The following is a 23,555-nucleotide window of genomic DNA, read 5'->3' on the forward strand; positions in this document are numbered from 1 at the left end:
ATTGGAACATAGCCACATCCATTTGTTTACATATTGTCTAGGGCTAGTCTCCAGATACAATGGCAGAGTTGAGTCATAACAGAAACTGTATGGCTCACAAAACCTAAATGAAATCGTTGCTATCTGTCCGTTTACAGAAAAACTTGGCCAATCCCTGACAACATGATAATATCTTTAAATATCTAAAAACTGTCCATCAAAAGACTTGTTCTTTGTGGATCCAAAGACTTGAACTAGGACCAGCATGTACAAATTAGAGGGAGAGAAAGAGTGTTTAGTTCAACACAATATGAAGAACATTTATTAAGATGAATATACAAGTACTTCCTCAAAAGAAGACAAAAGTTGGCTTTCTTTCACCTAAAAGAAGATGACCTTATAATTAATTGCCCAAACTGCAAACTATTAGCAAACTACTTCAGGACATCACATAAACCAGGACTGTCCCAGACAAGCAGAGATACACAGTCACTCTACCTTTATAGGAGACTGCCTTCTGTAATAACTCAGGTTATCTCTGCTCTTTAATTATTGAGAAGGAAGGAACGAGATGTAGGTTTGATTGAGGTCAAATAATGGGGTTTATTTTCATATCCCACAGGTTTCTGAGGTCAGATTAAAACCCAAAGTATACGAGGTAATATACAACCTTCAGGTTCCTTACTCCTCTCCAGCACTGGGGAGGTTCTTGATTGGATAGTTGTTGCCTCAGACTCAATGGGAATTCACCTTCCAGTAGGTTCCACAATGTCTGCTTCAACCCAGGGCAAAACAAGCCTTTTTTAAAAGGGCAAAATGATAAACTCAGCCAAGGGAATTTGTGTGACTAATCAGATATTTCCAAACATTTTTAGATTAATGGAATATACATCATATGACTTATTCCTCAAGAAAGTCAATGTGGGAACTTTTCATAAGACAATTTTCGCAATTTTTTTTCAGTAGAAAATCCCACTCTGTGGGAGTTGATAAAAGTCCCTTCTGTGGTTTAATTTAGCAAGCACAGATTCCAGCTAAGGCAGGTGTTGGTAAAATCTTATGGCACGCAACTCTGCAAACTGGCCTCCTCTGCCAACACAGCACTCTGCAAATTGTAGTTAAACAAGCGTGGTGTGTGGCTGATTTCTCTTTTATATTCTGTTATTTGCCAGTTATTTTGTGAAATTCTTTGTTCTTACAGACATCAGCATCAGCCTTAATAATTTTCCAGGTTTTGAAAGGGGAACAATAGTTGCCACAAGGTCATCTACAGAATCCAGGATCTTGATGGGCATTGTCGCTGGTGGGCTCCATTACTAGCACTCTCCCAATGACTAGCTCATAGCAGACGTCTGTTAATGTTAGGTGGAACTTCATGCTTTGGCTTAACATCTTCTGGTTACTACAGAAGTTCTTAAAGTGTTTTCCCTTGACCAGCAGCATTAACATCATCTGGGAACTTGTTAGAAATGCAAATTCTTGGGCTCCATCTCAATTTACTAAGTCAGAAACTCAAGCCCTCCAGGTGATATAAAGTTTGAGAACCACTGGTTTAGAAAAACCACGTAGGAATTTCTAGCCATGTCTTCCTCTGGATATTAATACTTGCAGTTATTCAATAAACAATCATTGCCTGCATATCCCACATTGCTATGCAATGCACTGAGAGAATAGCCTACAAATGTCATAAAGATAACCATCAGGACTGTGTTATCCACACTGTGCCCCCATTTCTAGGCACAGTGCATAGCATATGATTGGTGTTAAATGAATACTTATTGAATTAATTCATTGACTGTAAATATAGCTAAGCCCCTGACTTCTGAGGACTTTGATGTACGGAATTTAAAGTGCTGTAGCTTTCACTATTGTTATGGTGGCTCTCTTACTCCGAAAAATAGAAAACAATGACAATGCATTTTAATGAATTAAGACTTTTTTTTACTTTCTGTTTAAAATTATAGATATAGGTGTCTCTATTTAGAATTGGAATTAAGAGTTGTGTCTATAGGCAAATCACATATATCATGCAGGAGAAAGGGAACGTTGCTGAGATTACATATCCTGGTTGATCTTGACTATGTTATCTGCACTTTTTATTTCTACCTTACCTTGTTGTGTAGACACAGCTAGGCCTTTATATCTTCCCACCTTTTTGAATAGTTTGAAGATGAAAAAAGGGTTCTGGAGCAATTCCATTAATGGCCTCACTCTTTTTGCCTAATCATTCTGTAAATCACCAGAGCAGCTGTAGACCAATTAAGTTCAAAAGTGTACAGGTGGTCAGAAGAATGACTTGAAAAATGCACTCTTGTTTTAAGGGGCCTTTTGTTTCTTAAAAAATAAAAAAGGCAACAGCTTTTAAAATTTAATGTAGAAAGTAAAGGCCAAAATAGATAAAATGAGAGAAATAGTCAAATAAAAACGTAGCCTGTGCCAGATGTAACCAAATTAAATGGACCAGTTCACAGGTGTTCCAAAAAATGTTCATAATATAGTTAAAGAAAATTGCTTCCTTCATTTTTTATGACTTTAATACTAAGACAATCTTTATATATAATAAAAATTCTTTAAATAGCAGTGAAAACCATACTAAACCATCTCTGATCCATATCTTTATGTCTTATAACTACTACTATAAATACAGATCAATCTGTATTATTACTGATAACTCTGTTACATTCCTATAGCCATAAATATAGATCATTGTGTATCAACTCAGAAATCCCTCCATGTGACCCCATAAACAATCTACACAGCTCATTTTAGAAAAACATGATCTTAAGTGAATGAATTCATATAAAGAGCAATGATGATACTTAATAAATGACTTCCATGCCTGGAAAGAAGTACATGTTTGACTTAAGGGCTATTATGTGTCACAGTGTAAAGGCCCACATTCCTATGTCTTTTCCTCCTTTCCACAAATTTGTGCTCATCACAATTTTTTCCCATATGCCTGGTGCTGAGCTGAGATTTGTGAGGGGTACAGAAAAAATCAGAAGTATTTCCATTCCTCAAGGAAGTGAAAGTACAACAGAAGAAATGACATGTATATAAATTGCTGTCAAGATGATGGAAAACAGTAATGCTATTCCAGAGGTACCAAGAAGTTTATATGTTAAATGTTTTATGGCAGTAGTTTTTTACTTAGCACCTATTAAGTGAGGAAACAGCAATAGAAGCCAGAGATGATGTGTGAAAAAGACAGACACATTACTTGATGTCATGCATTTTACAATCTAAACACGTTTCATTCTAACATGAACAAACTAGAGAATTATAAACTGTGATAATTAACATAAAGAAAATGAGATGTTAATAGAGAATAACAGTAGGGACCTTTTTTAGATAGGGTGACCAGAAAACATTTCTCCAAGGAGGCATCATTTGAGCTGAGACATGAAGCAACAGAAGAATCATCTATGTAAAAGTCGTGGGGAACAGAATGAAACATGTCCACACAAACACTTGCATGCTAGAAACATTGTTCTTTATAGCCCAAAGTGGAAGCAACCTAAATGCCCATCAACTGGTACTATGGGTTGAATTGTGTCCCCCCAAAAGATATGTTGAAGTCCTAACCCCAGGTATCTCGGAATATGACCTTATTTGGAAATAGGGTGTCTACAGATGTAATTAGTTTAAATGAGGTCATATTGGAGTAGGGTGGATCTTTAATCCAATATGACTGATGTCCTTAAAAGAAAACAATAGGAAGACAGACAGAGAGAATGTCACATGATGACAAGGTAGAGATTGGAGTGACACAACTGCAAGCCAAGGAATACCAAAGATTGATGGCCACGAACAAAAGCTAGGAAGAGGCAAGAAATGATTCTACCCAGAATCTCAGAGGGAGCATAGTGCTGTTGACACCTTCATTTATGATTTCTAGCCTCTAGAACTGTGAGAGAATAAATTTATTTTGCTTTAAACCACTCAATTTGTATCACTTTGTTACGGCATTCGTAGGAGACTAACACAACCAGTGAATAGATAAAAAAATGTGGAACCTCTGTATAATGGAATACTATTCAGCAATAAAAAGTAATGAACTACTGATACATGCTAGAACATGGATGAACCTTGATAACATTATGCCAAGTGAAAGAAGCCAGTCTCAAAAGACCACATATTGAATGATTTCATTTATATGAAATGTCCAGAGAAGGTAAATCTGTAGAGACAGAAAGCAGATTAGTGGTTACCTGGGGCTGGGACTATTTCTGGGGCTTAAGTATAAACAGGCATGAGGGATCTTTGTCAGATGATAGAAATGTTCTAAAACTGAATTATGATGATTGCAAAACTTGGTAAATTTACTAAAAATCATTGAATTGTACACTTAAAATTGGTCAATTTTTTTGTATATAAATTATAACTCAATAAATTGGTGTTTTTTTTTTTTAAGAAGTCATGGGGAACAGTGAGAACTGAGGCAAAAGAGGTTTTGCTACTTTCTGATCATTTAAAGACCACTGTGGCCTAGAGTGTAGGGCGTACAGAGGAGACGGGTAAAGGACCCTAGAGAAGTGAACCTTGAGTCTGGACCTTAGTAGGTAGGATTTTAGGATGAGGAGATACCAGTTCAGGGGATTTGGGACACTGAGTCTCCGCACAGCAGTAATATTTCAGTTGCTCGGGACACGGCTGTGTGAGATTTATTTGCCTTAACGTATTGTTCAGAGCTGGCTTAAAGAAACTCAATTTATATGTAATGTTATTAGAAAGAGAAAGCAGGGGGAAACCTGATCACTGCTAAGACAGCCTTGCCCCTTGTATTTTAACCTTATCGTCATCTCTCTCACACATGATACACTGCAGTGCAGATTGTCTTGATTTCCTGGGAGGACAAAAGAGCTCTCTCTCAAGGCAGTTCTTTTTTTAATTAACACAGCCCTCGTAGTTCACAGCCACACACGCAGCTTTAAAACGTGTTAACTTGTGCCTGCGCTCAGCATCACCCTACTGCTGTTTATGGCACGATGAGTCAACTGCATGGGCTGTGTGTTAGCGAGTTCAGCCGCTGTGTGTGGATGCCGCCGTTAGCAAGAGTTGCTTCTTTACTGGTCCAGCTTTGTGGCAAATGCTCAAAGGAAGGCAAACCCAAACTTAAGTGCAAGAGAACTCAGAGATTGGCCAAAAAGGGAAGAATCGTTTTGTATCTGAACGTGTCAAGCATGGATTTATTGTATTTGAATCTACTTTTGTAGTGTTATTCATTGCAATGGTGAGAGGCTGTAGTAAAAGACTGAGACGAGGAATCAGGCACCCGAGTTGCAACCTTGAACACTAACTAGTTTTTTGAGACTAAAAACAAACTGTTTAACCCCTTTGAGATTACAGCCTTGCTTGTGAAAGGAAGGGATAGATGAGAACTGTGATTTTAATTTGGGAGAAGTTAAGGTCCCTTCAAGAATAGGTTGCTAGCTATGGACCTCTCTGTACTAAAGTGTGCATCCACGAATGCCAAGATTAGGAATGCTGAACTAGATTATCTCAAAGGTCCCTACCAAATCCAATCCTCCCTGTCATTTATGAAAGGAAATAAACAAACAACTATATTCATCTTTGCACTTCTGACGACATACCTCATAGTAAACTTAGCTAGACTGTTATGGCATCTGACACTTAGTGTTGATTTTTTTTTTTCCCCCCCACACTGAGGAAATCCCCTGACGCTTCCCAAACTCTGAAGCTGCAGTGGAAAGGATCACTTCGGAATCACTTCTCTTTGTCATTGTTCCTGTCTCCATCCATTCCTTGCTTTTAACCTTTTCTTCTGAATCCTTCCATCTCTTTTTCTCTAACTAAATGAAGCCTAAAGGAGAAAGAAAAGGGAGGATCCTATTATTTTTTAGTACCCTAGATAATTCCAAACTTTATATTGACACAGTTGAATCAGAGACCATGGAAAATGATTAGAAGTTGAATAGAAAGAAATAAATGTGTTAAAACAATTAGAGCAGTGGTAGATGGGGTCAAGAATGAATTGATAAGAAATAATTGATAAGTATTTAGTTTAAAGCATGGACTTGGCTTGTTAGGTTGTCTTACCTGGGCGGTAGTTGTGTAGTCATTTCCTGGGTATGGGAAAGTGGGAGAGGATGTCCTTCAAGGTAAGCATGCCATTGGCAAGGTAGATATAACTTAAAGGTTGTTTTCTATACTTGCTTCCTATTATTCTTTTTACATTGGTTCAGAATATAATGAAAATATTGGCCTTTGATGTTACCTTGCATGTACTACTTTATGGTTAGTTCCAATTGGCCTTGGAAATAAAAGATAAAGTAATTTGTGGCCACAAATAGATTACTCAGAATTTTTTTTCTTATGTAGACATAATAAAGCATGCAAGCATTTTTTTAAATATTCTAAATTTTTCTGTAGTATGTTTCTAAAAAGATAATTTATTTAATTTTCCTGGTGACTAGGACTTTATCCCCCTTCCTCTTTTCTTTTTTTTTTTCCATGATTACCTAAAAAAAAAGTATTTCTGAAAAGTGAGGTTATATAGACGGAGAATTTAATCCTAGGCAGATGGTGTGGTGCTGTGATACAAATTTTCCTCTAGCAGTAGCTGGGAGAGGAGCCACAATTCACGGCTGTTAGAGATAGGACCTACTTTATTTTTTTTATTTTTATTTATTTTTTTTTTTTAAAGATTTTATTTATTTTTTGCCCCCAAAGCCACAGTAGATAGTTGTATGTCACAGCTGCACACCCTTCTAGTTGCTGTATGTGGGACTCGGCCTCAGGATGGACAGAGAAGTGGTGCCTCGATGCGCACCCGGGATCCGAACCCGGGCCGCCAGCATCGCAGCGCGCGCACTTAACCACCAAGCCACAGGGCCGGCCCAGGACCTACTTTAAATGAAAGAATTAATCGTGCACATACTGATGTATAGGAGCATCCTACATTGACCAATAAACATTTATGTACATTTTCAAAGAATCTCCAAGACTTAGCTCCTTTGTTTATTCACAGGGGTGATGGGCGAATATGAGCCAAAAATAGAAGTGCAGTTCCCAGAAACGGTCCCCACTGCAAAAGGAACAACAGTGAAGCTGGAATGCTTTGCCTTAGGAAAGTAAGTTCTGGTTTCTCTCCCTCCTTGTCCTCTCTTCAGCTTGGGCAGGTATAGAATTTTCCTTGCACGGTTTGCAGTGATGGTTTCTGAGGTGACTGAAAAGCAAGTCAAGACTTTCTCTTTGTAATTCTGCGTCTGCATCTTTGATTCTGCCCTCTCGCCACGAGGAGGGAATGTGTAATGGTGTGGGGAGGATTTGGCGGCCACAATTGCCATGGCCAGAAAGAGAGGAGAATGGGCAATTCTGAAAAAGTATTTTGTTCTGTTATTATGACCTGTAGTGTGCACAGTGTCTAACCCAGGATGACAGGAAAACAGTGCCTTCATTTGAGGTAGAGTCAAGCTGACTATTTGGAAAAATATGGACTTTCATTCCAGCCCTAGTTTACAGAGGGTGCATCAAACTTTTCTTGAATTTCTTTTTAAATTGCTAGTCTCTTCTTTCTACTATGGCTAGAGATAGGTAAGAACTGATATTCTCTAAGAGTGTCTTTATTTTACAGACTCGTCTGAAAATTATTCACAACTTTATTATTCAGTCTGTGGAGTATCGTTAGCTAAGCCTACTTGGGACCCAGTTAACTTTTCCATACAGTATCTGTCAGAAGGCATAAAGAAAATGAAAAGCAGATCGGTTAAGATTTTGCCAGTAACCCTGCAGAAAAGGTTTGGCATAAACAATAAAAACTATCATCTGAAATGAGAATATTTGGATCTTCTATGGATTTAAATGATGCACGTGAATTTCTACACCCAGCGCCATCTATCGGGCTAAACCATTGCTAATGCGCCCCGTCCTTTTTCTGTCCCCAAATGTTGGCTAAGGCAACAACACTAACTTTTGCCCAACCCCTGTATCAGCATGTAATCTATTTTCTTATGGTTTTTGTGTTTTACAGCAACCATAGAAGAAAGTGTTACTTTTTTCATTTTATTTTCAGCTCTAGTAGAAGGATTCTTTTGGTTCCCATGTTTTCACTTCATGGCCATATAAGCTACAGTAGTATCTTTACTTTGGTGCAATACAATGATTGTTTTTTATGTCCTGAAAACTTAGCACATTAAATAAATTATGACATGGCTGTAGGATTGAACACTGTACAGACATTAAAAGTCAAGTTGTAAAAGAACATATAAGACATAGAAAATGCCCATGATTTATTGCTAAGAGACTAAAAGCAGATTGCCAGAAAGTATAATATGGTCCCATTTTTTATTTTAAATATATATATTAAGAAACTCAATTGAGGAAAAAGGTGAAAGCAGGTAACTGGATAAGTTAGGAATATATTTGTTGAACTCTGCAAGGTGACACCTTGAAAAATCATCTGTGGAGAAAGAGCAAAATTCACGTTGTTCACACTTCAAAGGGGCTATGAATTAAACTCTATTCATGCTGCTTGAATGGCACTAGAATAAAAACAAAAGACCCAAATTGGGCTCCTCCAGTCTACACAGAAATGTTTGGGTATGCACATCCAGCTGCTGAAACACATCATCATCGCCCACTAAAGACCAGAAAGACTGTCTAAGTACAGTTATTTGTAAAGGCATGTACTAAGTGTATCTCTCATCAAATGTAAAGACACCCATAATGTTCTTTTGATAGAGCCCTTCCTGCATTTTGAGTTAGTGTCTGTATAATGAACTTAAATTCTTCTAAAACAAGTGTGGTAGAGTAGATGGCTTTAATTTTTTAAATACCATCTCAGGTTTTCCAGAGAAGATTAGCAAATCTTTAGTCTAATTACTTCTCTGTGTGTGTTTTTGTGAAAAATAAATAAGTAAATAATTGTATCTCCTGCTAGGAAGCCGCAATCTTAAAAGCTGTGGTTAGCTCACTAAACCATTGATTTGCAGACTCAATGATGCCCTCCTTGCAATTTAAGATGTGTTCTAACAGTTAGGGCTGTAGGATGATAGATGCCTTGAGAGTACATAAAGACCCCATAGATTGCTTATTTCCTTATCTCACTATTTTAAGTCAAGTTTCCTCAAACCACTCTCCTAATGGACTGGTATATGTTGGCAAAGTTCCATAGAGAGTGTTCCAAGAGACAGAACGTGGAAGCTGCCAGTTTCTTATCACCTGAGCCTTGAAACTGACACAAGTTAGATACAAAGTATATAATAATATTAGAGATGTGGATATAGCTAAAATCATAATAGTGACATACAAATGAATGAAGTTTGGAAAACACTGTCTAATGCAAGCTTGTGTTTAGAACTGAGAAGAAAAAGGTTGTTGGGAGGATAGGTTCAAATAAAAGAAACAATTTTCTCTAATTTGATTCATTCCTTTTTATTCTTACTATCAGTCCAGTACCAACCATTATCTGGAGAAGAGCTGATGGGAAGCCAATAGCGAGAAAAGCCAGAAGACACAAGTCAAATGGAATTCTTGAAATCCCCAATTTTCAGCAGGAGGATGCTGGTTTATATGAATGTGTGGCTGAAAATTCGAGAGGGAAAAATGTAGCAAGGGGACAGTTGACTTTTTACGGTAAGTTTGTAATTCCAATTTATCATTTGTAGTGCTGCAGAATTTCTTGTTATTAAAATAATAAGCTGGGAAGTTTGCATTCAGGCTTTTGGAGAAAGATTGTGCAAAATAGGACTGTAAAACCCATGGTTTTCTACTTAATTAGCATTCCCTGGGTAATTCTGAGAGTGTCGAGTGAGAGTGGGGGGCAAGGATGTTGTCAGAGCAGAGAGGAAGAAATTAGGCTGATGTGTTTGGGGGATGGATATTAGTGTGAACACACTTGCAAAGGAACTGTTTTCCCTCCTGCCATCAAGCTATAAACCTGACACAGGAAACATTTTGTTATTCTTGCTCCTGATTTATTTTTTTAAACCTCTATGCTTTTCTTCCTTGGAATTTTGATTTGAGGCTCGTGTTAATCCTGTGTAATTGTTCCTATTTGATAGCAATTTAATGTAGTGCCATGAACATCTCAAAATGCACACTGTCCAAATTTAGTTCTTATCAGCGTGGAGCGTGACAAATCTCTCTCACCCCAAAGACTTTATATGTGCAGCTGCTCCTATTCCAATCAAATCATCGGCATTGATCCAAACATAATATGAATGTAAAACCTCTAGCACGTGGTCGTCAGTTGAGCCTATCTTGGAAACCGTGTTAGGGTATTGATTTGATATCCAAAAAGGGATTTCATTGGATAGGCATTTTGAAAGCAGATTGAGTTCAGCCAAATTGGAACATGCCTGAATCCCAACTGTCTGGGGTATTGAAAATAAATATTATAGATTGATGATTATTCAAATAAACAACAAATGTTTATTAAAATGATGACAGTAGTTCTGTAGGGGCAAGTTGTAGCAAAATCTTTAAATGTTCTCATTTCTTGCAATAACTGATACCACGAAAGTCTATTTATTTCCCCACTTCTTCTTCCAAAGCATTGGTTTTAAGATATAGCTGAAGAATTTTGTTCAGTAGTCGTATAAGGGTTTTTAGAAGCATGATTAGAAACTGGGTAGAGATTTCTAATATCAGCTAGCCTTCAGTGACCTCCCCAACATGACCCTCAGCATTTTAGACTTACATACTTCTGATGTAGCCTAGGTGGTGGGAGAGCACACATGGTTCTAGAAAGTACTTCACATGATGACCTGGGCAGCAGTTGTTTGAATAAATCTGCACTCCTCTTTAATCACTCATCTTTCTTCAACAATAATAAAGCACTAACTCTACTCATGCCAAATGGCAGACTTGACATTTGATCTTTGCTCTTTCTTAAACTATGGTAGTTGATATCCTATTTGGTTGGTTGAAAAGCAAAAGACACCACAGTTAATTGACTGGAAAAACATAAGACTGAAGGGTACAGATTTGTTCAGTGAGATGCAATTGCTGGGTTTTTTTTTAAGTGTTTAGGGTACATTTTTCTCACCAGTGTAATAATTATTTCTTATATGTCAGGTAGGAACAACCTGAAAATATTCAGGTAAATGGCCAATGTTTTTTCTTTTTTATTAGTTGAATAGACTTTTCAATTCAGTGGTGGTTTTTCCTAAATATTATTTGCGTTGCTCAACTAATTGAATAGTCATTTTCACTTTCATGATTTTCTTTTAAGTGAAATATCTGTTTTCAGTATGTTAAAAAGGCATGAAATTTTCTGTAACCAGGAGTTGGCATAGTGCCTGCTAGTGGGTCAAAAGTTTCCTGCACTGGAAAAAGCATACTCCAGAGTTACTGTTCTGAAGAATCAACCTTGTCACTGGCCCCCAGCCTTGTGCAGTGAGGTGTTTCTTCAGGGATCCTGCCCTGGAGATGAAAGTGAGATCCTAACGGTGTTTCCCTTTTACATGGAGTTATCTGCATCCATGCATGGGGAAAAAAGCAGAATGAAATTTGCCTGCTTTCTGAAGATAACTCAGCTTTTTCCTCAGTTGTCAACCACCCTTGGTGTTAGAAGCTTGTCAGATCAGTTGACTTTCATAGCACTTGGCTGTTGCATCTATGTTTATTCTTTTGTTTTTCCTCAACTAGCATATCAGTGACACAGAAATTATCGAATTGTTTTCATTGTCACAGGAGAGCTTAATTACACAAAAGTGCTTGGCTGTCATTTTGTTCCTCTCATGTTTTTGGTCTCTATTGGGTTTTCCCAATGCTGTGTTTTTAATATCCAGCTGCCTAGATCTCCAGTTTAAATGAGTTATTGTAATTAAAATCACCATGTAGAGCACAAAAGGGGAGAGAGTAGCCCAAGTCACTTATCCGTGAGCACTCTGTCTTTGTTGACAGCAGAATTTCTTATGACATTGAGATGTGCTGTGCTCAGGGATTATAAACCATGGGTTTGAGCTTAGAAACCTGCTTCTCTTTTTCGGTTCCAAGTTGTTGCATTCTATTCATCAACTCTTCACTTCAACAACCACAGATGTGCTAACTTCTGTTCTGGCTTGACAAAATGGCAGTTTTTTCCTTCTTGCACTAAAACCGTTTACCTTCCTCCAAAGACCTGCTGAGCATGATTCCATTGCCCCCATCTTCCCTGTGTCAGAATGCTGGGAGCCCCTGTGTCCTGTTGGTGTGTTCCCACTATGGCTGTGTCTTTAGGTTAGCATGTGCTCCTCATGTTTGAGATGTGTAAAGAACTGAAACTAATTCAGACATGAACATTTTTACCATACCCCATCTTCCCAATTTATTTTTGTCATGATCAATACTTGACCAGTGTGGTCTAATTTTAATCTGCTCTTTCAAACATTTTTCAGCATTAAAAAAGTCCTAAAAATAGATCTGTATATTTTCAGGGATAAAATACTATGGATCTTTGATGCTAAAGGTAGAAATTTTCCAAAATGATTTTAATATATTATTAATTTGTTCAATAAATATTTTTGCGTTGGCTACCATATGGCAGGCAATATTAGGCAATAAGACTGCAAGGCAAATCCCTGCTTTCAAGGAGCTTGTATTTCACTAGAAGTTGACAGACAGTATACTATTAAGCAAATAAATAAACCAGAAAACGTCGTATTGTGATAACTTATGAAGAAAATAATTAGGATGATTTGATAAAATAACTAGGAGCAGGAGAAAGCCTTCATAAGATAAGGTAGTCAGGGAAGATTTTTCTGAGAATTGACCCCTGAGCTGAAACCTAAAGGATGAAAAAGAGCCAGCCTTTCAAGGGGAAGGACATACCAGGCAGAAGTAAGGAAGTGCAAAGGCCCTGAGGCAGGAAACTTCTTGACATATTTGAGATGCATCAAGGGAGCCAATGTAACCAAATCACAGTGAGAAAGGGCAAAAGTTTTGAAACATAAGAGAGTGACAGATTATGCAGTACCTTGTAAGCCAGGCACGGAGTTTGGGTTTTATTCTGAGTATTATAGGAAACCACTGGAGGATTTGAAGCAGGAGAATGACCCAATCTGATTCATGCTTTTAAAAGACCACTCTGGTTGCTTTGTGGTGAATAGATTATAGGGAACCAAGAGCAAAAACAGGACAACCAGTCAGGAAGCATCTAGGTGAGAGATGTTGGTGGCTAGGAGTCAAGGAAGGAGAACAAATGGAGAGACTTGAGATATATTTTGGAGTTAGAGCCAGTAAGGCACTCTCATGTCATTCCTACAATTACTCAGTTTGTATTTAAGTTTACGTAATAAGAAGCAGAGCTAGATTCCAAATGTTATGCTTGTTCCTTCATACTAGAAGTTCTCAAACTTCAGCATGCATTAGAATAATCTGGAAATTTTATTAAAATACAGCGTATTGGGCCCTAACCCCAGAGGTTCTGATTCTGTAGGGCTGGGATGGGACCTGAGAATTTACATTTCTATTAAGTTCTCTGGTAATGCTGCTGCGGTTTGTCTGGAGTCCACATTGTGGGAACCATTGCTCTGTGTTAAGCTATTTCCAAGTGGTGGAGTGAAGCTGAAGGTTAAATGACATGCAAGGAAAGATGTTCCTGCTTCTCCAGAAAGCTGATAGGTTGCTGTCACATCAGCCATTGTAGCCAGTCTACATAGACAAAGTAGAGTGAGAGTGCAAATTAATTATCTTTGAAGGGAGGAAAGGGAAGTAGAAAATAGATTTGATTCAGTTGATAATTACTCATCTTTCAACCTCATGTGTCTATATAGTTACTTCCTTTTGGCACAAATAAACCAATAGAATTATAGTCATCATTTAGAAGAATGACATGTGTACTAAAAGAACGTGATATTTAAAGGCTTTTATACAACTTCTCCTGTATGTAACAGGTGTTAAGACAGTAAAATCATCTTCACCATTAGGAAACAGGGAATATAATATTTGAGCAGTAAACAAGGCTATATTTCATAGAATCCTGTAATGTTTGAGCTGGAAGGAACTGTTGGGCCGACACTTTGATTTTTATAAGTAAAGAAAATAAGGCCCAGAGACATAAAATACGTAACTTACTCAAGATCACACAATTAGTGAGAATCAGATCTATGTCTAGAACTGCTCTTTCTGTTACACTACACATGTTACTTTTCATGACAATACAACATTTTAATTCAATAGGTAAGGGAAAAACTCCATCAATCATCCAGATACTTTTTCTGCATATTTTCCACAACCAATGTCATAAATGAAAATGTCCAGATGAACAATTGACTTTTTCACTTCCTATTTTGTAAAATGATCACCTGATTATTGAGTCCATAAAAGCTCTTTTTATTTTCCTCTTCAAATTACCTGTACGGCTGTATGTCTAGACCTTGTGTGCTAGGGTCCTTTGGCTCTAAAGGCAAAACTGTAGGCTGGATGACACTGCAAATGCTTGAGTATCTCTAAGGTCGTCAATAAGTGAATACAGAAGCATCATGCAGCACAGCTTACTAATTTCCCCACGGATGTACTATGTATATGTGATCACTAGATAATATTCAGCCCTGCAAAGTGGCTTAAAGGACAGAGTGACTGAAAAATGAACACAGAAGATAAAGTAGTTTCGTAGTAGAGCAATAGTCTGCTTAATTGTCCTAGATATTGAGACCTTCAATTTTCCTGAGTGTCACTTAAAGTCAACAGTTTTTGTTTCCTTCCTTTCATCTCATCATTCCACTAAAGTGGCTTTCTGCAATTTTTCAAGGGATGCATAGGGAAAATGTTGTGAATAATAGTCAGTGGGAAGTAATACAGGAGTGGGGACACAGGTCCTTACCCCCTGAGAACCTTCAGACTAGGGAAGGAAAAGTTGGACAAAGGACAGTATATTGAAATGCAGTTCAATCCCCTCACCCTATATTTCCACAGAAGGCAGATATAACTGTTCTAATTTTTATCCATCAAGGAGTATTGTTTAAATTTACTTGTAGCAAGTTTTGCATAAGTGGATTCATTTATCTGAAAGTTTCTTTGCTTATCTAAAACAGGAGTTCTCAAACTTCTGATTTCAGTATGCTTTTTCACCCTTAAAAATTATTGACTACTCCAAAGATTTTTTGCTTATGTGGCTTATACCTACCAATATATACCATGTTAGAAATTAAAACTGGGAATTTAATTTAGTACTTTATTTATTTTAAAATGACAATAATACAATCAGTGCATGTTAACATAATTAACATATTTTTTAAAAACTGACTATATTTTTTCCAAAGAAGAAAACTTTTAATGAGAAGAGGGACACTGTTTATATTTTTGCAAATCCTTTCAATGCCTGTCTTAAAATAAGAAAGCTGGATTCTTATATGTGCTTCTGTATTCAGTCTGTCACGATGTGTTGTTTTGGTTGAAGTATGTGAAGAAAATCTGGTCTCACACAAATATGCAGTTGGAAAGAAAGGATCTCATGGACTCCCTGAAAGAGACTTGGGGAACCCCACTGGTCCTTAGACCACACTTTGAGAACCATAGGCCCAAAAGAATACTCCCATCACCGTTAGTGATAGGGTTAGATGTATTTTGAGAGCCTATAGGTAGAGCATGGACATTGGAGCCAAGCAGCCCTGTGTGCCAATCCTAACTGAACCACTTTCTGAATCTGGACCTTAATGTCTCTGGGCCTCATCTATAAAATGGGGATAATTCCACTTAACTTGCAGGTTATTATGAGGTTGAGAAATAACACGTATAAAGTGATATTGATCAGACATTCTGTAAGTACATAGTGTCCATGACTGGTAGTGTTTTGTTCAGAGGGTGGATGGAGGAAGGAGAAAGGGATAAATTCAACACAATAAGAAGAGATTCAGAGGAACATTCAGTAGTGACTAAATTGAGGGTTAAAAAGAAATGTAAAGAAATTAATCCATGTTAGACGAGAATAATGGCTTGGTTTATTTGAGTAGAAATGGGCTTAGTGAACCAGCTTTAAGTTCTTTTTTTAGGAACATATTGCTGATTTCCAATTCTTTTTATTCCACAACTCATTTCTAAAATTCTGAATTGACCACAGCGCATCTGGGAAGAAAAGAGAAAATGTGTGCTCTTATAGAAATTGATTAATAACAAATGGGTTAAACCAAACCGTATGAGAACAATACAAGTGATGACACAAAATAGTTATGCTGTTTGTGCCAAATGAACTGTATGGGGGAGGATTGCAATTGGCAGATCAGAGAAGGCTTCATGGAGGAAGTATTTCTGCAAAGTAAAAACTGGTTAGGGGATGAAGAGGAGGAGAACATTCCAAAAGACAAGGTAGTATGAACAAAGATATGAGGCAGGAACTGGCTTATTGGATTTGAGGACAAAGAAGGCCCTTATTTGACAGGAGCTATGGGTTCACGGAGCACATTTAGAAAGAAAGAAAGAAAACTAGTTGGAACCAGATAACAGAGTACTTTAAATATTAGCCTAAAAATATGAAATGATGGTAATGTTCTCTTAATTCGTATAACATTCACAGCGGGCAAAGCACATTCACAAATCCTGTACATTATCTCACACACAGATTACTTCCTACAACCGTGTCTGTTTTATTTATTAATAAATACCTATTAATAGAACTATGCCTGCATTTGGTTGCCCTCTAGTGTGCCTTCACATAAGTTGGTTTTTATATTTTGTGAAGAGTTTATCGTTGTTTTCTACAAGACCATTGGCCTGATGACATCTCCTCTGCCATTGCCAGAAGCAAAAGTGCGGTGTAACTTATATAGAGATGAAGAGACCATAAATAGGAGTGTTAAGTAAAGCACAAATTAATAGAGAACCCAGGAGATTCAAGAATTCGGTTAATTCAAGAGGCAATCTAAAGGCTTAGCATATTAAAGACAGAAGGGACTTTATACACCATCAAGTCAACCTCCCCTCAATTTAAATGAGAAAACTTAAGCTTTCAATCTGCAGCCTCCAAATCCAAAGCTCTTCTTACAAAACCACAAGATTTAGATGCCTCCATAAAGTATTTTTACAAATGAGTAATTCAAGTGCATGTGTTGTTTAATCATTGAGTTACTTTTTTTTTTTTTTTTTTTTAAAGATTTTATTTATTTATTTTTTCCCCCAAAGCCCCAGTAGATAGTTGTATGTCATAGCTGCACATCCTTCTAGTTGCTGTATGTGGGACGCGGTCTCAGTATGGCCGGAGAAGCAGCACGTCGGTGCGAGCCCGGGATCCGAACCCGGGTCGCCAGCACTGGAGCGCGCTCACTTAACCACCAAGCCACGGGGCCGGCCCTGAGTTACTTTTTTTTTACATGAAATTCTCTATATTTAAAACAAAGCAAGCCTGCTCTAGTTGAAGGTGGTACCTCCTAAGAACGCTCTGAGCTTCATAGAATTGAATTTGGAAACTCTCATTAGGATGATGATTGCTGTTGTGTGGGGAGTGGATGACAGCCTGAAGTCAGAGGAGTGGCGAGTATCAAGGCTGAACAAAGATCAAATTTGGACTCTACCCCGGAACACAATATGAGTATTTCTTGTAAAGATGATCTCTCTTTTCAGTGACTTATGCAATTGGGAAGTCAGAAGTTTGAGAGAAGACTGTAATAATAAATTAGAAGACTCTCTACAGTAAGTTTGAAAAATGAGTAGTTCAAGTGCCAGTACTGGGAATGTTGGATTCAAGGCCAAGATATTGAGACTATCTCAATGATTCTGTTAATGGTACAAGAAATTCAGATAAAGAGATAAAGATTTGGGAAACAAGTATATACTATATAGGTTGTAAATTGGAGCCAAGTAATTATCTTCAGGCTCATGAAGCTCACTACCAATAAACTTATGAAGCAATGGCTTCAAACCTCTGCATTCCCTGGAAATGATTCATCTTCTCCAAGACTGTGTAAGCAACCAGAAATAATTTTGAATGACTACAGGTAATCTTTGTAATAGTAATTTAATTTTTTCCCATTATGTCCTTTCTTTTAGATTTAAAAATTTTTAAGTTCTAAGTCTTATGATGGCATTTCTTTCTAATAGAAATTTCTGTTTTTGGAGAGTCAGAGAGACAAATACCTCTGAGAATTGTTTGACCACTAAGTTCAAATTATATCTATCTGCAACAAATAATTATTGGATAAGATGCTTACACAATTCCAGTGGTTGGAATACACAAAGGTTGATTTAGACCATTTCTGGCAGTTATTGAACAAAATATTGAAATGAAGAGATTGTTCCTCTGTCCAAGAGACTAACAGTGTCACAAGGTCAAATCCTAACACAACCATTTAACCTTATATTTGAATTTGTAGCTTGAGAACAAGGTGTCTTAGAGGAGGGCTTCTCCTGTTTCAAACCTTGAAAGAACATGAATGGCCAAAACGGTGGTTCTGTTTTAATATGTGGATATGATTAATTCCACGTATGTTTAGTATATGGGATCTACATGTATCTACATTTATTACCAAAAAAAGGAATTTAGATATAACCTTCTTTCTGAAATACTAGTGCTGAACCAACCTGTTTAGGCCTTCCTCAGAGCTATTATTTATACATGGAGTTATAAAATGTAGTTGAACCTAGATATTAAGTGATAAAGACTCACATGCATTATCCAAAAAAAAGGAAACAAACAGTGTTTTCTATAATGCACTAAAATGGACTGTTTGTTATCCAAGGACTTTGAACTGGGTGACCCAAAGACATATAGAGAGATAGGAACAACTTCCATCAGGCAAAGGACTTTATTTTACTACAAAAAAACTCACCCACTTAGATATGATTCATCTAATCTAAGTGAGTGGCAGCAGAAACCTTCACTGTGTGGGCTTTTGCCCTGTAGATTTGCAAATGGCATGTTAAAAGAAAGATCATCTCATTCTCTGCCATTTATATAATATGACATTCCATTCCTGATCTCCCTGGGCCCATGTCCAGATATTAACTTCAAAAGGAATATGTTTATATCATTTCAAATCGGGCTTCTATGAACTTAATTTATTTTAAAAACAAAGAAAGTACCTGATGCTGTCTCACAAAGGCTGAGTTAGTTATTGATTCCACCTTGGTCAGCACAAATAACTATCATTGAGCATTCTTGTCCAATGCTTTAGCCTCCATAACCTGTTGGAAGAGACAGAATGAGCCCTCAGAAGTGTTTAATTAGTTAGAACTTTGCAAGGTCTTTTCAAAATCCTCTCAAGGCCCTCCCTTCCCTGCCTCATCTCCTTTTTGAGATTGCAAGGTCTTGCTTCCAGCTTTCTATACTTTTGGAAGAAAGCAATGAATAAGCCCAAGTGTTACAGGAAATCTATGACACTGAAATCTCTGTCTCTGCACATAGTTTTGATGTTTCCTTTTTGAACTTCAACTTGACATTGCTTCATAAGTTACATTTGCCCTTCCACTTTTTTTTTCCTCACTCTTTGAAAAGTTTGGCTTAGTTGTTAATATTCCACACAGATTTCTGTAGCTTTTCTTTTTTGCTTTGTTTTCATGGACTCTGTGGGGGGTAAATATTCAGCAGGTTGAATGTGAAATCAGGCACACAACTGCCATTAGCCCTATCAGGGTTGCATATCAAATTCTCCAAGCAGAGAACTGAAAAGGTATCTACCTTTTGAGGTCCCTTTGCACTAGCAGCAGGAAGATACAGAACAACAGCAGACTTGCAGCACTTTCAAGGGTGAAGTTCATAACCTTTCATTCAGGTTAATACTTGTTGATGTTACAACTTTTTTTGAAAGTTGACCCTTTCGGCCTCCCCTCACATGCAGCAATGTGTCATCCCCATCAGTAGAGGATTTGTAAAATTGTGTTTTGCTCTTTGAAAAACATGAAATTGCTTATAGATGGAAAAGAAGCAGTATTTATTCAGGGACCTAGAAACTTCTGCTGGTTAAGTGACTTGTTGAGTGTTTTTCTAGTTTTGTTTATCATTAAGAAGGTAAGAAAGACAGCTTGGCCCCAACACTAGTAATTTCCTTTTGAATTAAATTGTGGATGATTTGGAGCCTCACTAAATGAAGATACTGAGGTCAAGTCAGCTAAGAGACATGTTAAGAATATCGAGTAGCATCTTCTAATTAAATACTGATACCAACTCTATTAGGTTTATATTGGTAGGCATTACCCTATAGAAATGCACTGTGAGAACATAACATTCCAGAATGATAGCTATGATTCTCTTCTGCATGACCTTTGGGCTGAAGGTCTTCTACCTAAATACACTTGTCATTACATTTAACAATAGCATGAATTGTGCTTTAGGCAAGGCTTGATATTTATGAAGACGTTTTTTGGATGTGGAATTAACACTGTCTTTATCTCCACCAAGAACAAGGAGAGAAAACATGACTTCAATTGAAGCATAAGCAATGTGGCATAATTTTGGTGGTAGGAGTGGTGTAGGGCAGTGGGCAATGTGAGAATTATGTGCTGCCATGAATTCCCATGTTAGACTGTGGGCAGGACTAGATTTCCTAAGAAGGTTTTGGTAAAATCAGGACTTATTCAGAGATTTGGGGTTCTAGGGCCATACTCTTGTGGATAACATTCTATCAATATGGAATAAGTCAATAATAAAAAATGATAATAGTCTTGAAAGAAAAAGGAGTCACAAAAATTATCTAATTAAGTGTGAGAATGAAGTATATTCATTAGGGACAGACTAAGCTACTGTAACAGAGAGACCCAAAAATACAGTGGCTTAAATAAGTTTATTTATCTCTCACATATCTCTCTAAAATAGGCAGGTGGGTCTGAGGCTGCTTTGCTCCACAAGGTCACTCAAGGTCCAAGGTTGGCAGGCCATCATTTCCATCCTACATAGGTTCTATCTCTGAGCCCAAGGCTGTTTCAATTGTCACTTTTTTCCAATCAGTGGGAGGGGGCAATGAGAGTCCAGGGCAAGTATCTTTAAGTGAATAACCTGGAAGTTGCTCTCACTACTTTCACTAACATACCATTGGCATGAACTTATTCACATGGTTACCTCTAGCTGCAAAGGAATCTGGGAGATGTAGTGTGTAGCTAGGAAAACATCAGCCCAGCGGGAAAAAAAAAAAACAAAACAAAACATGAGCCCTGGGGCAGTGGTGGGAGATTTTTCCCACTAAAAGGAAAAAGGAAGAAAAGATTCTTGGGAGACAGGGACAGTTAATTTTTGCCATATGGTAGTTTTATTCATTCTGCCTTGAGTGATTAAAAGACTAGCCACATAGGCCACAAAGATAGGGCATTCAGAGTTGGACAAAGGATGGGCTGTCTTCTAAAAGCACCCCCTGAACTTCTACCTAGCCTTGTAATTTGCATAACATCTGGAAAAGGAATTTTCTTATAAGCCCACTTTTGTCCCTTGATTGCATATGATAAAAATAGATTGAACATACACTCAATCTATGTCTTTTCTTTGCCTTTTGAACTGCTGTAGCTCAACCTAATTGGATTCAAAAAATATATGATATCCATGTGGCCATTGAAGAAAATGTCTTTTGGGAGTGTAAAGCAAATGGAAGACCCAAACCTACATACAGGTGGCTAAAAAATGGTGAACCACTGTTAACTCGGGTAAGCAAATTGCTGATAATTGTGTCTTACTATTGACTGTAATGTTTAACGTGGGCTCATTGCTCTAGAAACAGGAAACTGGTGAGATGTTTCCAAAATAATTTGCAACCAAATGCCATTAATAGTGGAAAAAGTGAAAGTGAATGCAGTTGATAAATAGAAACTGTACATAAATCCACTTCCTCAGCCTTGTTCTTCTTCAGCCTTGTTAAGCTCCTATACTAGATCTTTGGTCTTCACAGATTAACATCTCTGGCTTTACAATTGGAAAGTTGTGCAGAAGGTCTGGAACATGTAATAGTGCTAAGATATAAATTTGTGTGCTAGACAAGAGTAAGTGAATGAGTAAGACCTCTCAGCATCCAAATTCCCTTCTCAATGTGGTTCGTTATTCCTTCATCTTGGGAGACTTCTGGACAACATGGTGCAATAAGATCACCATCAAAATACCCACTCTGCCTCAAACGTGTAGTAATGACATATTCAAACACAAGATTAACATCTCTAATACAACAGAAATAGAACAATAACTAAAAGTGATGACTGGGGCTGGAGGCACCAGGCTATAGGCCTGGGAACAGGCAGTGGTAGCTGGGAGCTCAGGTAAAAAAAATCCTCTCTGGAGACAGGATACATTATCCTTGGCGTGAAGGCTATGGGGATAGATTTTCCCCCCACCTATTGCTGCCCAGTGAAAGAAGCAGCCAAACTGCTGCTGCCTGGCTTACTAGGATGCTGTGGTGTGAGAGAGGTAGAAGGTACTGGGCCATGCCTCTCACTGGCCCTGGGATGGGAGCTGCAGTAGTCCCATTGTCCTTACATATCAGGACCTCAGAAAAGCTATGAGTAGATCTGTTTCTGGACTGGTGGCCCAGGGGATGAGGTGGAGCAGCCACAAAACTGCTAAATGGGGAAAAAGACAAACAAATAAAAATAACTCTTTTTCAAAAATAAGCATGCAAACCAATATTCCAAAACTTATGCAAAAATTTATGTTTTAGAAAGATAACCAACCTATAGAACAGTCTAACAAAGAGATAGGAATGCTCTATAGGTAAATGAAGGAAGATCAAAGGGGTAAATGAAGGAACCATGTCCATAAAAATAAACAAGATATTTTGAAAAGATAAACAGATCTTTTTTTTAAAGAACAAAGTGGAAATTTTAGAAATATATAACCATTGAAATAAAAATTCTGCTCAAACTATTCATTTTGTAAGAGGAAACGATAGGTTATTATAATATTCACAAAGAATTTGGAATGCATACTTGGCAAACAATTTTAACAAATGCTAGACTATCTTACCACTTCACATTGTCTCATCTGATATTCACAAGGAACCTTATGAGGTAAGGGCTATTGTTATACCCATTTTACAGACGAGGAAACCAACTTGTCTGTAAAATAGGCATAACAGAGCAATTTGCCTAAGATCAAATCCATCGTTAGTAAGTAATGGAGCCAGGATCCAAATACTAAATGTCTGCTGGATTCAGAACTGCCAAAGTTTCCGTGAATAACGTTTTCAGAATTGGTTATATGGAAAATTTCTTAAGGAAAAGGGATGAGGGGGAAGAGATATGGCAGAAAGTGAAGAAAAGCTTAAATGCTCTTTGAAAGTAGTTCAAACATCATTCTCTGTCTTTGGGTTTTCTAAAAACAGACTCTTTGGCAGAGATTTCATGCAAGAGATATGTTGGGAATGCTCTAGGGAGCCTCACCTGTGAAGGAATCAGGGAAGTCCAACTGGGCAGAGGGAGGTTAAACAGTGTTGCATTTGCAACAGAGGCCTTCAGGGGGCGCTCTGGAGCCCAGAGTCCTTCAGAATTTCTCAGATTGAGGCAAGGGGGCCCTGCCTTTGCACCCCTGCACTGACCAGTCACTGGATTTGGGAAGTTTTTTTCAGCCAAGGGCAGTTCCCAGAGACAGACTCCACAGTGAGCAGTCATCACTCTTAGCAGCTGGGAGAATAAGTACCTTGGTTCTGAAGGGAATACGTCGAAGGTACGTCTCAGAATCCAGAAGGGATGGATACTATACAGGCATGCCCATCTAATGGAGCAGACCC

General features: G+C 37.7%; 1 protein-coding gene across 9 annotated transcripts in view; it reads left to right on the plus strand.

The window, feature by feature from the left end:
- The window catches only part of CNTN4 (contactin 4), an 892,715-nt gene that overhangs the window by 726,501 nt on the left and 142,659 nt on the right, over window positions 1-23,555 (plus strand). For all 9 annotated transcript variants that reach the window (XM_087431362.1, XM_087431364.1, XM_087431363.1 and 6 more), the window contains 3 exons: window positions 6,971-7,073; window positions 9,392-9,576; window positions 21,350-21,486. In XM_087431362.1, coding sequence (XP_087287488.1) covers window positions 6,971-7,073; window positions 9,392-9,576; window positions 21,350-21,486 — 425 coding nt within the window. The remainder of the gene's footprint in view (window positions 1-6,970; window positions 7,074-9,391; window positions 9,577-21,349; window positions 21,487-23,555) is intronic.

This window comes from Ceratotherium simum, chromosome 5, assembly GCF_057802395.1.
Source record: "Ceratotherium simum simum isolate JZ-2026a chromosome 5, ASM5780239v1, whole genome shotgun sequence".
Classification (NCBI taxonomy): domain Eukaryota; kingdom Metazoa; phylum Chordata; class Mammalia; order Perissodactyla; family Rhinocerotidae; genus Ceratotherium; species Ceratotherium simum.